Source organism: Trichechus manatus, unplaced genomic scaffold, assembly GCF_000243295.1.
Source record: "Trichechus manatus latirostris isolate Lorelei unplaced genomic scaffold, TriManLat1.0 scaffold00177, whole genome shotgun sequence".
NCBI classification, from domain to species: domain Eukaryota; kingdom Metazoa; phylum Chordata; class Mammalia; order Sirenia; family Trichechidae; genus Trichechus; species Trichechus manatus.
In genome coordinates, this window is record NW_004444113.1 from 1580310 (window position 1) to 1596068 (window position 15759).

Below are 15759 nucleotides of genomic sequence, written 5' to 3' on the forward strand. Positions count from 1 at the left end.
GTCTGAGTGAGAGTGTGTGAGAAAGTCTGTATGAGTGAGCATGACTGCGTGAGAAAGTCTGTGAGTGAGCATATGAGTTTGTGTGAGAAAGTCTGTGAGTGAGAGTGTGTGAGAAAGTCTGTATGAGTGAGCATGACTTTGCGTGAGAAAGTCTGTGTGAGTGAGAGTGTGTGTGAGAGTCTGTATGAGAGAGCATGTGTGAGGAAGTTTGTGCAAGAAAGTTTGTGCGTGAGTGACAGAATGTGGGAGTGTGTGAGGAAGTCTGTATGAGTGTCTGTGTGTAAAAAGTTTATGTGAAAAGTGTCTGTAAAAAATTTGTGTGAAAAAGTGCACGTGAGTGTGTGACGGAGACAATGTGAGTATGAGAGTCTGTATGGGTATGTGTATATAAAAAAAGCGTGTAAGAAAGTTTATGTATCTGTGAGTGCGCATATGTGTGTGGAGGGACAGAAAATGTGTGAGTAAATCTGTGTGTGTGTAAAAAGTGTGAGAAAGTCTGTGAGTGTGTGAGAAAGTTTGGGTATCTGTGCGTGTATGTGTGCGTGTGGAGGGAGAGAGTATGTGTGTGTAAGAAAGAGATGGGAGGGTGGGGGGAGAACAAGCCCACATCCTTTGTAGGCTCTTTGCTGTTTGGTTTTACAACCGTACACAGTAAGAATTTGGTGAAAAACGAACGCTGAAATTTAAAACAAACGCCCTAAGACTTGTTCACCTGAGCAAAGATACTTGGAACAAAGAAACATTTCCCTATGATCCATTAAGGAGCTCTGGTGGCGCAGTGGTTAAGTGCTCAGCTGCTAACCAAAAGGTTGGTGGTTCAAACCCACCAATTGCTCCGCGGGAGAAATGTGGCAGTCTGCTTCCGTAAAGATTACAGCCTTGGTAACCCTACGGGGCAACTGTACTCTGTCCTACAGGGTTGCTATCGCTTGGATGGCACACAACAACATAACACGCTCAGGGAAAACTTCCAGAGCAGCCGGCCAGCTTGCAGAAGACTGGCCCTCTTCCTTCTTGCCCTGGTAAAGCTCGTGTGTGTGGGCAGTGGGGGTGCAAGGGGTGGGGGCTGCAGGGAGGGACATACCAACAGTACCTGGTGAGACAGGAGGTCCCAGGAGTACCAGAGCCCCCCATTCTGACTCTATGAGAGAACAAGTATATCCTCTATGTTTTTATTTTGCCAGAGGACTTTCTGGTCCTGTTTCAAGAGTGATATCACTGCCTGTAACCATAAGTGGTATGTTTGTTAGCTGATCTTCATCACCCATGCAGCATTACCCACCAGCCTTTCCAATCCTGTGGCTTTGGGGACACCCTCCTTGGCACCCACCCTCCGCACTCCTGAACAGGTGTCCTCATTGGTGAGACCTGAAGGAAAGCCCTGGAACCCTCTCTGGAGAGGCATGCTGCCTGGTCTCCATGCCTACCTTGCTCAGGGCTTCCCTGAAGAGCGGCACAAACTCCTCTGTCATCTCAGGAGTGTAGACACCTGATTCCTGCCACACCTCTTTATTCAGGCAGTGGTCGATATTCTTTAATGCTCTCTTCAAAATGACGGAAATAAGGGATAAAGCTGTGTGCTTCACCAATTTGCTGTCCAACTGAAAAGAAAAAGAGTTAAATCTACAATGTCTTCAGGGAATGCCGGTAGACACAGCCCGGGCGCAGCTGGCTCGGGTCAGTCCTATGAAGCCACAGGAGATGGCTGGTTTTCCATCTCAGGGGAGATGCCCTCCAGGTCTGACTTTAGCCGTTGCCAGGCAAGTGGCTGTTGGACACTGGTGGTGTTTTTGTTTCCGCCAGTGCTGAGTAAGCCTCTCTGACAACCACTCAGCTAAGATGGATTATCTGCATCAACAGCACAAGGCCTCACCAGAACCTAACCCAAAAAAACACGCAGCCATGAGTCGATTCCGACTCAGAACCTAACCAGCCACTGTTAACAGTGCTGTAACAGACTGAATTGTGTCCCCCCAAAATATCTGTCAACGGGGCTAGGCCATGATTCCCAGTACTGTGTGAATCTACTCTTCTGTCAACTGATGTGATTTTCCTAAGTGTTGTAGATTCTACCTCTACGACATTAATGAAACAGGATGAGAGGTGGTTACATTAATGAGGCAGGACTCAATCTACAACATTAGGTTGTGTCTTAAACCAATCTCTTCTGAAATAATAAAAAAGAAAAGCGAGCAGAGAGATGGCAGACCTCATACCACCAAGAAACAAGAGGCAGAATAGCACATCCTTTGGACCCAGGGTTCCTGCGCTGAGAAGCTCCTCAACTGGGGAAGACTGATGACAAGGACCTTCCCCCAGAGCCGACAGAGAGAGAAAGCCTCCCCCTGGAGCTGGCACCCTGAATTTGGACTTGTAGCCTCCCAGACTGTGAGAGAATAAATTTCTCTTTGTTAAAGCCACACGCTTGCGGTTATTTGTTATAACAGCACTAGATGATTAAGACACGCGCTTTACTTTCAGGTGGTGAGATGACAAGAAAATGTACCAGGTGCTTTAGTATAAAAAAATCACCTCCGGCTCAGCTGACACACAGCCTCAAATAATCCCCCAGGAGAAGAGTCAAGGCCCTCACCGTGTGGTCCAAGGAGCCTGTGAGAAATGCAGACTCCAGGCCCCACCCCACCTCCTGAATCAGAATGCGCATTCTGACAGGGCTTCCAGTCATTCTCACTCAAGTTTGAGGAGCGCTAGCTAAGCTGTTTAATTTTATTACGAGGTAGAAACAGAAAGCTTTTCTGGTTTACATTTAGTTTAACAACCACAGCACCGCACTCCCCTCGCATTCCAACCAGCTGTGGTTTCACTTCATGGATGTATCGTTCGCTGCAGCAATACCACATTAAATATCCTAAAGCAATAACGACCCCGACCTCACAATCACTTCGAAGACGGGGCACCAAAAAAGTGTTCACATGTACACCCAAAGGGCTTGGAGCAAAAAGCTCAACCAGCAGCCTGAGACCCTGCCTCCAAGCACCTTATTTCCCGTTTCTAAAGTAAACATAGATAGCTCTTTCCTTTTCAAAAATATACGCTATTATAAAATGTTTTCAGACAATACTATAAGGAATAAAAGAAAAGTGTTCAAAAATAAAAAAAAAACAAAACACCACACTCACAACCTCGCCCCCAAGATACATGTGAATCACTGGGCATCACATAAAAACCCCATCACAGCTCTCGTAAAGGGCACATGTGAAAAGGAGCCACAGATACGGCTTCTCATAACACCCTGGACCTACACTCACCAGGAGGAGAAAAACACTGGCTGCTGACCAAAAGGTCGGCAGGTGGAACCCACCACACTCCCTGGAAACCCCAAGAGGCAGTTCTACTCCGTCCTATGAGGTTGCTATGAGTTGGAATCGACTCGACAGCAACACGGTACACCCCTTTCCAGTAACTGTCACCCATCGCCACAGGGGCCAGCTCCTGCCTGGACAACCCACCCTTGGTAGGCCCTGGTCAGGTCCCATCATACTGATGTTCACACAACAACCCAGCCTGTCTAGGAAGGCCAGCAAGGTTAGGGGACATGAGGACAGAGGCTCCAGCTGCCCTGGAGCAGCCCAGGTCCTGCACCACTGAGTACCTAGCCTCCCTCACGCAGGTCTTAAGGCAACCTGGGCTGGGGGGAGGGAGGTGGCAGGGCCCAAGACCCAGGCGTGCCAACAGCCCACAGCCACTCACCTGAGCCCACAGTCCCCTCAGAATGTGGCTTCTGAGGGGTCTCAGGGACCCTTACAATAAATAAGCAATTACATGAAACTCAAAACTTTTCGCAGCCTTCAAAAATGCCTGAGAACAGCCGGTCCTCAGAGGAACATTCCCCAGAAACAGCCTTAACGCTGTCCACTTCACCCACAGAGGACTGTCTGCTAGGCCCGCTTCAGCCCTACCTTATGCAGAAATTCTAAACAAAGAAGATTTAATAAATGACACTGGGCTGTGACTGAACCCACTCGCTTTCCTTGGATTCATTCTCCCACCCGTAGACACACCTAAGTCCCTGGGGGCTGCATATGGTTAACGCGCTCGGCTGCTAACCAAAAGGCTGGAGGTTCCAGTTCACCCAGAGTCCTGATTTTTCTACTTCTGAAAAATCAGCCATTGAAAATCCTGTAGAGCACAGCTCCAGTCTGATGCACGTGGAGCCTCCAGGAGTTAAGAGTCAAGTCCACATAACTGGGACTGGCAGACAGGACCAGAGCTTCGCAGGGACCCACACGCCTGGGCTCCATGCTGGAGCAGGGACAACGCAAAGTCAGCCCCCCTCTGGGAGGAACGGGCCTCCAGCCCCAGATCTTTACCCAGTGAGTGAACATGGTTACTCAGGGAGCTATTTAAAGTCAGGCCCCTGTCCCAGGAGCTGCAGAGGCCCACATGAGTGGACATGCTTCCTTATGGAGCTATTTAAACTAAGATCCCTATCCCTGCAGCCTCAGGTGAGTGGCCATGGTTACTCATGGAGCTATTTAAACTCAGGTCCCTGTCCCGGGAGCCGCAGAGGCTCAGGTGAGTGGACACGGTTCCTTGTGGAGCTATTTAAACTAAGATCCCTATCCCCGGAGCCTCAGGTGAGTGGTCATGGTTACTCACAGAGCTATTTAAACTCAGGTCCCTGTCCGGGGAGCCACAGAGGCTCAGGTGAGTGGCCATGGTTACTCATGGAGCTATTTGAACTCAGGTCCCTGTCCCGGGAGCCGCAGAGGCTCAGGTGAGTGGACATGGTTCCTTGTGGAGCTATTTAAACTCAGGTCCCTGTCCGGGGAGCCACAGAGGCTCAGGTGAGTGGCCATGGTTACTCATGGAGCTATTTAAACTCAGGTCACTGTCCCCGGAGCCTCAGGTGAGTGGACACGGTTCCTTGTGGAGCTGTTTAAACTCAGGTCCCTGTCCCGGGAGCTGCAGAGGCCCAGGTAAGTGGACACGGTTCCTTGCGGAGCTATTTAAACTCAAGTCCCTGCCCCGGGAGCCGCAGAGGCTCGCTGAGATCACGTGATCAAATACACCCAGGCCAGCACTCTCAGAATAACCACACAGCACAGCCAGTGGGTTTAGCGGGAGAAGGTTCTAGAAGCGGGGTAAGCATGTGACCTCACATTCAATGCCTGGGTGAACATGATCTTATTGCAGACCAGTGGCACGGTGGTCACCATCACCATCGGGAGGAGCCGAGGCAAGGGGATAAACTCTCTGGTCTGAAATGCCCGGGAAATCTCCGGCTGGGCCTCATAGATCTATGGGAAGAAGAAACGATAATTAGTTGGCGCCAGAGGCAAATTTTAGACACCGACACACAAGTCAATGAAACAGTTACAGTAATAAGTCTGCACCTGCCACAAGGAAGAAGGTCCAGAAGATCAGCCACAAAATCCACTCGTTACAGACATGCCAGGTCACAGCCCAGCCACTAAGGGACCAGTGACCATCACAGCTGACCATGGCCTGCAGCCCGGGAAGCCTTTCAAAACCCAGGATGGCGAATAAATGACTAACGGGAGTATCACCTATCAGGTACTGCACTTGACAGGCACCTGGCACATTAGGTCACTTTTTAAAAGCTTCATAACAACTCTCTGGGGTTGGGATATTTTCCATTAATAATTAAAAACATTCACAGGCGACAAAACTAAACCTCAGCGAGGTTACATAAGTTCCCTAGGGCCACACAGCTAGTAAACAGCTGAGTGAGGACTTGAACGCAGGCCTGCAAAGATCACACACTCGGCCCCATGCGACCGGCAGCTCCTAAGAGGGGTACCAGCTGCAGTCTACCTTCAGCAAAATGACAAGTGCCTCCTTCTCATCCCCAAATGTATGTGGGAACTGCACGCAGCAGGTCCTCAAGAAGAATTCAGTGAATACGTGAACAGAAGCTTGTCTTACAGATAACCCCAGGCAGAGATTTACAAGAAAACAACTCCAGGTACTCCAGCAATAAACCTGTTGCCATCGAGTCGATTCCCACACGCAGCGACCCTACAGGACAGAGCAGAACTGCCCCACAGGGTTTCCAAGGCTGTAACCTTTATGGAAGCAGACTGCCACATCTTTCTCCCATGAAGCAAGCAGCTGGTAGGTTTGAATAGTTCACCTATTGGTAAGCAGCTGAGTGTTTAAACACTGTGCTACCAGGGATCCATTTCACCACTAGGCTTCCATAAGTTGGGGAGAGAGAAAGCTTATGGGCCAAACATTAACCCATAAAAAAAACTCAACTGCCATCGAGTGGATTCTGACTCCTAGCGACCCTACAGAATAGAGTAGAACTACCTTACAGGGTTTCCAAGGAGCAGCTGGTGGATTTGAACTGCCGATCTTTTGGTCAGTAGCCTGAGCTCTTAACCACTGCACCACCAGGGCTCTGAGCCAAGCACTACTGCTGAAGAATTTCTGTATTTCTGTTGGTAGGTGAGGGGTGTTTACACCTGTGATCGGAAGGAAATGAAGGCGTATCCACGTAAACAAACCCGCTCAGGACTGGCGTTCAGACCAACACCTCCCGGCTGGTTTCAAGTTGTGCAAATTACTGGAAACAGCAATCTTTAAAAGCTATCCTACAACTGAGACATTTCACCAATTCTGACCTGAGGGAGCTGAGACTTAAGATTTCACTGTTGGCAAATCTGTCTGGATGAAGAAGATGAAATTGGTTCAACAGACTCAAAATGCATAAACCTCTGAGCTCAGCTGACTGAAAAGCAGAATGCTAGACCCAGGGAAAAAGGGCACCAAATTTATCCAAGATAGGCACTCAAAGAACGGCCAGAAGTGGTCATGGTGTACAGTTTAACAGGCCAAAACGTCACTTCCTCTCTCCCTCAGCCCCTAACCCTCTACCCCCTACCCTATCTCACAGTTACATATCCGTGTTTTTTACCTTGTTTAGTAGTCTGATATTATTTAACCAAGCTGACTTCACCCTCGGGAGGAAGGAAAACGTCACTTCCTTGAAATATCTGTTCAGTAAGTCTGGGCATACTTTAAGGATGTTCACCACAAGGTCCGCCACCAGCTCGTCGTCTGCAGCTGTCTTCAGACCCAACAAGAAGTGCAGGAGGGTCAGGTTTCCACCTCTGTTAGAGAAGGAGAGAGAGAAGAGAATTAACACCTGGTATCACCCTAAAACACAAACAACAAATAAACACAAAAACATACAGCCTAGAGCACACGAGAGTGTTAGCCGTTACCTTCTGACAGTACCAAAGAGAGCGAGGTGGCCAGGGAGTTCTCAAGACATGCTAGGAGATCGTTACGATGATACCTACAGCTCCCCGGACTCACCCTCAGTACACACAGCAGTAACGAGGCAATGGGGCAAATCTGAGCTCTAGTGGACTTCCCCACACATTTATGTCTACAGCTGCTTTTGTGCTATGGGGGCACGGTTTAGTCACAACAGAGACTGAATGGAACACAAAGCCTTATACAATATTTACTGTTGTTAGGTGCTGTCAAGTCGGTTCCAACTCACAGTGACCCCATGTAAAACAGACCGAAACACTGCCCGGTCCTGTGCCATCCTCACAATTGTTGCTATGCTTGAGCCCATCAATGCAGCCGCTGTGTCAATCCATCTCGTTGAAGGTCTTCCTCTTTTTTGCTGACCCTCCACTTTACCAAGCACGATGTCCTTTTCCAGGGACTGGTCCCTCCTGGTAACATGTCCAAAGTACGTGCAATGAACTCTTGCCATCCTTGCTTCTAAGGAGCATTCTGGTTGTACTTCTTCCAAGACAGATTTGTTCATTCTTTTGGCAGTCCATGGTATATTCAATATGCTTAACCGGCACCATAATTCAAAGGCATCAATACTTCTTTGGTCCTCTTTATTCACTGGCCAGCTTTCACATGCATATGAGGTGACCGAAAATACTATGGCTTGGGTCAGGTGCACCTCAGTCATCAAAGTGACATCTTTTCTTGCAACACCTTAAAGAGGTCTTTTGCAGCAGATTTGCCCAATGCAACGTGTCGTTTGATTTCTTGACTGCTGCTTCCATGGGTGTTGATTGTGGATCCAAGTAAAATGAAATCCTTGGTAACTTCGATCTTTTCTCCGTTCATCATGATGTTGCTTATCGGTCTAATTGTGAGAATTTTTCTTTTCTTTATGTTGAGGTGTAACTCATATTGAAGGCTGTGGTCTTTGTTCTTCATCACTAAGTCTTCAAGTCCTCTCCACTTTCAGCAAGCAAGGTGGTTATCATCTGCATATCACAGGTTGTTAATGAGACTTCCTCCAACCCTGATGTCATGTTCTTGTTCATACAGTCCAGCTTCTCGGATTATTTGCTCAGCATACAGACTGAAGTAAGTATGGTTGACAGTTTACAACCCCGACGCACACCTTTCCTGATTTTAAACCATGCAATATCCCCTTGCTGTGCTCAAATGACTGCCTCTTGGTCTTTGTACAAGTTCTGCATGAGCACAATTAAGAGTTCTAGAATTCCCGTTATTGGCAATGTTATCTATAATTTGTTATGATCCACAGAGTCAAATGCCTTTGCATAGTCAATAAAACACAGGTAAACATCTTTACAATATTCTCTGCTTTCAGCGATGATCCATCTGACATCAGAAATGGTATCTGTCATTCCATGTCCTCTTCTAAATCCTGCTTGAATTTCTGGCAGTTCCCTATGTACTGCTGCAACTGTTTTTGAATTACCTTCAGCAAAATTACACTTGTGTATGGCATATTAATATAGTCCACATTCTGCTGGATCACTTTCTTTGCAATGGGCACAAATATGGATCTCTTCCAGTCGGCTGGCCAGGTAGCTGTCTTCCAAATTTCTTGGCATAGACAAGTGAGAGCTTCCACCGTTGCATCTGTTTGTTGACCCATCTCAACTGGTGTTTCATCAATACCTTGAGCCTTGTTTTCCACCAATGCCTTCAGTGCAGCTTGGACTTCTTCCTTCAGTACCATTGGTTCCTGATCATATGCTACCTCCTGAAATGGCTGAACGTCAACCAATTCTTTTTGGTATCGTGACTCTGTGTATTCCTTCTATCTTCCTTTGATGCTTCCTGCATCGTTCAATATTTTGCCCACAGAATCCTTCAATATTGCAACTCAAAAATATTTACCACCTGGCCCTGTGGCGTAGTGGTTAAGAGCTACAACTGGTAACCAAAAGGTCACCAGTTCGAATCCACCAGGTGCTCCTTGGAAAGTCTATGGGGCAGTTCTATCCTGTCCTATAGGGTCGCTATGAGTCGGATAAATGACTAGACGGCAACAGGTTTGGTTTTTTTGTTTTTGTTTTTTGGCCCTTCACAGGACACATCTCCAGTCCCTGCTCTGCGCTATAATGCCCTGCTTTCATCAAGCACCTGTCACGTGCCAGGCACCATCCTAGGCACTGGGACACAGCAGTGAACAGAACAGACCAGCCTCTGTTCCCGCTGACTCTGGGGTGGGAGGGAATGATCAGATGGAGGAATAAATACAGAAGGTAGTGATAAGCCACAGCAAGAAGCCTAAGACAAGCAAAAAGAGAGTGACGGTGGAGACGCTATTCTGGAAAGAGCTGCCAGGTACGTCTCCCTTGGGTAGAGGCCTGAATGACACGAAGCAGCATTTCTGAAGACCACACATCTTCATCTTCTTCCCATTAACTTCCCCACAAACAAAATTCCTTTCTTCTCCCCTAAGCACAAACATTTGTCTTTTGCCCATGGCTTCCAAAACGTATATGAACCACAGCTTATTCCAAATAGACTCACACCCCCAAGCTGATTCAACATGCTCACTAAATGATCATCCATTTCATGGATCCACGTATGCAGATAAATGCAAAAAAGAAAAAAAAAAAGAGAGGAGTGTGTGTGCTTTAAACATGATGCTATATTACATTAGACTACAAAAGTCTGCTGTTACATTTTACCAGAAAAATGAGCCCATTCTCACTGATGAGAGAAAAGCTACACTATCACCAAAATGAAGAAAAAAGAAAAAGAAATGATGGGGCAGGGTAAGTCATGAAAATCTTAGAATCAAAGTAAGTCCAAAGTCAGAAATTCCCTCTGTGCTAGCCCATTCTGAAGAAGTCATTTCTTAACTGGTTGAAACCAGAAGTAAAATCTATCTGTAGCCTTAGAGTGAAACGCTATGCAGCCAAGGAGGTAACTAACAAGATCGAGCCGTTCATACTGTCCAACATCTTTACTGTCAAACTGGGAAAAAGAAGATCTAATATTTTGGTTGTAAAAAAACTAACACGGATATATACTACAGTTATAGGACTACAGAGTCTAAAAGAATACAATCCAACGTGTACTTTATTTCCTTAGTGATGACATATTATTATAATTGTGAAATACGAAATGAAATATAAAAACAAGATTTTGAAATTCTAACTCATTGGCAGGAAGCCCCTGGTGGCACAGTGGTTAAGCACTTGGCTGCTAACCGAAAGGTCAGCAGCACAAATCCATCAGCTACTCCTTGGATACCCTATGGGGGCAGTCCTACTCTGTCCGACAGGGTTCCTATGAGTCACAATCGACTTGATGGCAACAGGTTTGGTTTTGGTTTGGGTTAAATTGTTGGCAGCCTGTCTGTGAAGTGAGGGAGACCATTACAGTGTTAGAATATGGGCTTTGGAAGCAGATTTCCTGGGTTCAAACCTGAGCGTTACCACTCACGAGGGCACATTACTGGACCTCTCTGCTTCCCTCTTCGTCATCGGCAGAACGAAGGTAAGTAAGGTGGTGCCTCCTGGGGGAGACTTCTTATCTATGTGTCTAAATAGATTGCTGCCCTGAGACCCTGGCCCGAGGGCACACAGTTTAAGTACAAGCTCTCTGGGCCCGCAATTCTCACCCCTCAAATGAGTTAAATAATGTCTAAAATCCTAGTTATAACCTACTCCAATTCCATTCCTTAACAGGATTTCCACTACAATTTTCTGAGGAACACACACCCCAGGGTGCACAAGAGTGTTATGAGTTACCTTCCGAAGGTACCAAAAGAAGCGTCATAAAAATTAATCCCATGCTTGAGTGAACAGCAAAGATCCATCAGGAAGTTATGAACCAGCTCCCTCACCATGGTTTTTCCAGCTTCTTCAGCAGATGCCTGTGAGGGTTTGGAAAAATTCAATGAAAATCGCAAACTCATGAACCTTAGTAACAGCTAGTGTAAAAACTGGACACCACCACATGCCTAATGACAACTCCGGGGCAGTTCTACTCTGTCCTTGAGGGTCGCTATGAGTCGGAATCGACTCAGTGGCAACCAGTTTGGGTTTCTGGTTTTTAACGACAACTAAGAAAACATTTTAAATGAACACTTGGTATCATTCCAAAACACAAACGCCACCAAAAACACTGATTAAGATAAAAGACTCTTAAGAGAGGCAAGTTTAAACCTGTACTGTGAAACAAGCTTAAGAATGACTTAATTTCTCTTGCTCTTTTAAATGCAATTGCACATTTGGGAGGACTTTTATTACACCCCTAAGGCTTCCTGGTAACAGAGCATTCAAAAACATGTTCAAAACAAGAGGACATGGGCAAGTCCCGAAGATAAGAGGGAGTAAGGTAGCGAGGCCTGGAGAGGGAAACGACTATAAAATTAACAGGAAGTCTGCACCTCCACCACCCTGGCCAAGTCCATGTTCAGAAGCATCTTGAGGGGAATTCAAGCGCACAGTGGCCCTGGGTTAACGTTAGGGAGTAACTGCTGTAATTCAGCACTGGAGTAATTATTATAAAATCAACTGTACACGTCAGCAGACGAGGAAACATAAGGTCCCCTACGCAGGTAGGATTCTAAAGTCAAACTCCGAAAGTGTTCATGAAAGGCTGGAAGGAAAAAAAAAACAAACTCACTGCCCTGGAGTCGATTCTGACTCACAGCGACTCCCGTGTGTTTCAGAAAACTGAGCCCCATGGGGGTTTCCTGACTGTAACCTTTATGGAAGGAAAGATAAGAAGGAGTTAAGATAAGAAGGGGAGACAGAACCTGGATTAACTCTGTAAATCCACTGGGCAAGCTTTGCAGGGAAAACTCAGACATCACTCAGCCAAAGGGAATAATAGTCTGTCCCGTTAAAAAAATCAAACCTGTTGCATTCCAACTCATAGCAACCCTACAGGACGGAGCAGAACTGTCCCATAGGGTTTCCAAGGAGTGGCTGGGGGATTTGAACTGCTGACCTTTTGATTAGCAGCCGTAGCTCTTAACCGCGGCACCACTGGGGCATTAGAGGGTAAAAACAGTTAGAATAATAAAAAAAATCAAATTAAAAAATCTTACTGCATCTAGTGAGAATTAACATGACCACAAGCCAAAAGGAAGAGGTCAAACGGCAGGGTTTTTAAGGCAGGTATAGTGTTAGATTCTTCGTTCTCCAGCTGGGCAACCACACCAACAACGTGGTCGTCTGAAAACAAGAGCGCACCTTGACGCCGTCCGTGTCCACGTCTGTGATTCCCTTCCAGGCGTAGAGAGATGCTATCTGGTTCAGTAACTGTCCGGTGAAGAAACGCACCTTCTGTGTTTTTGTGATATTTTTATTGTGAACCACCTGAAAACAACAAAACAAACAAAGTTCAAGGCCTCCGATCATTTTTTGAGGAGAGTTTACTGTTTTTCTCACTATAAAAGTAATGCCTGTGATTGACAGAAAATTTGGCAAATGAAATAGAACAACATGAAGCAACACCACTCACCCATCTTCCCACCATGCGAGCACACCCACGGTTACCATTTTGGTCTACTTCCTTTCAGCCTCTGTCTCTCTGCAGCTGGGTAATATATCCTTTTTTCCTTACATCATTAAGATTATATACGGTCTTGCGCCCGCTTTTACTAAAGTACTGCAAACTTTTTCTACATCATTAACAATTCCTTTAGAATATCGTTTGAGGACTGAATGTCATTCCGTCCTGAGTGAAATCATAATTTAACCATTCTCCTGTGCTTACAGTTAGGTTCTATCCTAACTCCAGCTCTCACTCACCAAGCTACAGCCAGCATCCTTGTTCTGGAGTCTTCACCTGCATTCCTAGGACTTGGCACGGGTTCTCAGGAGTAGAATTGTTCCAAGGGACACCCAAACCCACTCCCCCAGAACCTTGGGGGACGTAGCCCTGGTGTGTATATTTCTAAAACACGCTCCCACATTAGGAACAAACACACGTAAGGGTCTGTGAACACATGACGACGTCCAACACACACACTTCCAGAAGTGCTGTCTTCCAGAGGGGTCGTAACACTTCCCAGAGGAAAGTACCTGCTTTCAAAGCCTCTTTGGTGGCACTGAATAGCGTCATTTAAAAAAGGCAATGCTTATTTGGCAGGTAAAATCCTGTAGGTCATCATTTACATCACTTTAAACCAGGGTTTCTTGACAGTACTGAGTTTGGGGCCAGAGAATGCTTTGTCCTGGGAGACTACCCTAGACACCACAGGATGGTGAGCAGCTTCCCGGGTCTCTACCCACTAGATGCAGCTGCACCTTCCAGCTGAGACAAACATCACGGTCTCCAGGCACTGTCAAATGTTCCATGGGAAGCAAAATCGGCCCCGGGTGAGAACCATCGCCTTCATACCACTGAAGTTAAACATTCTCATTTTTATGGGCACTGCTAGTTGACGGCCTTTCGGATTTCATGTTGGGAGGCCACAGAGTTTTTCTAGTTGACGTTTAAAGTGCTTTTGTATGAAAGACAGGGATCCTCTCGGTAAGTTTTCAAATCCCTATAAAATGCTCAGAAAAGGCAGAATAGGCAACACGACACAGAACATTTTGCTCGATGTATAAAAGCAGCATCTGTAATTCACAGCCCACAATTACCGTACCGGTTTTCTGTGAGACGCTGGCCAGCAGCTCATTTCCTGCTGTGTAACACAGCAGCCTGACCTACATGACTGTTCTAGCAATTCTGCACCTTCTAGCCCCAGAATTGGCTCATCATCACAAACAAGCTCCAGCTTAAGGAACAGTTTCCTGGTCAATCTGAAGGCTGCAACCAATGTGACGAACAGAGAGAAGGTGTAACGGAAGATATTACAGTCCCAGAGTCCTGAAAACTGTGATGATCACCTCGTCCTTCTCAAGGAGAAAAATAAAGACAGAAAGTGATGATTACCAAACATGTACCTTTGTTTTCAGCGTGGACAACAAGAGATTGATGGTAGAAATCCTATCTTCCTTTATGCCCGAGCTAAAAATGCAGGGAATGAACTCTGAAAGCAAAAGTTTTGAAATATTAAACTCAAGTGTTTTGAAAATGAAAACGAATTGAGGGACTGTCACTGTTTAAATGGTAAAACGAACAATGGCATTTACTTTTTAAAGCTTTTCTTTTTTAATTACACAAGTTCACGTTTCTTTTATAGCACAGAGTCAACAGAACCTAAAGTTGAAACAATGACAAGACTTTTTAAGAAGTTCACTAGTCCCTTTAGCTTTAACTTTTCTTATACTACAGGGCCCTGGTGGTGCAGTGGTTAAGCATTCACCTGCTAACCAGAAGGTCAGCAGTTCGAATCCATCAGCCGCTCCTCGGAAACCCGTTAGGGCAGTTCTACTGTCCTATGGGTTGCTGTGAGTCGGAACTGACTCGATGGCAACAGGTTTGGTATTTTTCTTACATCAAAGCAAAATTAACACTGATCGATTAAGAATGTTAGGATATAATCCAACTTTTCTAAAATTTCTCTTCACATATACTTGCTTAAAACCAAAACCAAACCACTTGCTGTGGAGTTGATTCTGACTCATGACAAGCCCAAGTGTCAGAGTAGGACTGTGCTCCATAGGATTTTCAATAGCTGACTTTTTGGAAGTAGACTGACAGGCTTTTCTTCCTAGGTGCCTCTAGGTGGACTCCAATCACCAGCCTCTCAGTTAGCAGCCAAGCGCGTAATCATTTTCAGCACCCAGGGACTCCTATACTTGCTTAAAGATACGCGTAAAACGATGTCCATCAAATACTGATTGGTGGTGGAATTTTAATTTTTAGCTCATATGAAAAACTATGGCCTAACCAAATCTCTATTCACATCCTAATTATTTCCTTATAGGTGGAACTGCTAGGTCAAACGTTTGGAAAGTTTTGACGCCTCTGGCCAAACTGTCCTCCAGAAACACCATCGTGAAGTACATCCTTACTCCGTCAGCGGTAGAGGCAGAGTACCCCCAAATCGTCACCTTTAATAAAACAGCCGGAGACCCGGGGGAATTCTGAGACTACGGGCCCTCCTTCCAGGCAGCAGCAAACACCCCACACAGGACTCGGCGGCGAGTGGGAAAAACACCCGCCCACTGCGCCTGTGACGAGCGTGTCCCTTTCTCCATGGAGCTTTTCCCCGGCAGCAACGGAGCAGCCTGCACAGACCAGCGCCGATGGTCTACACGGTGACCGCCACACACACCTTCTCTTAGATGGCCTGGCAGACACCTTCTGGAGGCAGTTCAGGGGTGTCTGGTCCCGCAGGTGCTCTGAGCCCCATGCTCTTCCTCCCTCAGCAGCTCCCGAGCTGCGGCCAGGACACTGGCCCACCCCCTCACTTGAGACCTGGCATGATCTGGTGACAGTGGCTTTACCTGAACACCTGCTGCATGCCACACACGACCTCAGTGTGTGCTTTTTACCCTTACTATACACCTGCGATAGGACACATACAGCCTAGGTGTATGCCTTTCACACTTACTACACACCTGCTAGGACACACACTGCAAAGGTGTGTGCCTTTTACCCTTACTATAC

The 15759-nt window shown here is 46.5% G+C and overlaps 1 protein-coding gene across 1 annotated transcript in view; it reads right to left on the reverse strand.

Annotated features, from left to right (window-relative positions):
- URB1 (URB1 ribosome biogenesis homolog) overlaps positions 1 to 15759 on the reverse strand; it is an 85910-nt gene that overhangs the window by 59272 nt on the left and 10879 nt on the right. The window contains exons 6-11 of the mRNA XM_023741298.1: positions 14148 to 14233; positions 12444 to 12569; positions 10992 to 11116; positions 6905 to 7100; positions 5124 to 5261; positions 1428 to 1601 (exon numbers count right to left, since the gene is read on the reverse strand). Of these exons, the coding sequence (XP_023597066.1) occupies positions 1428 to 1601; positions 5124 to 5261; positions 6905 to 7100; positions 10992 to 11116; positions 12444 to 12569; positions 14148 to 14233 (845 nt within the window). The remainder of the gene's footprint in view (positions 1 to 1427; positions 1602 to 5123; positions 5262 to 6904; positions 7101 to 10991; positions 11117 to 12443; positions 12570 to 14147; positions 14234 to 15759) is intronic.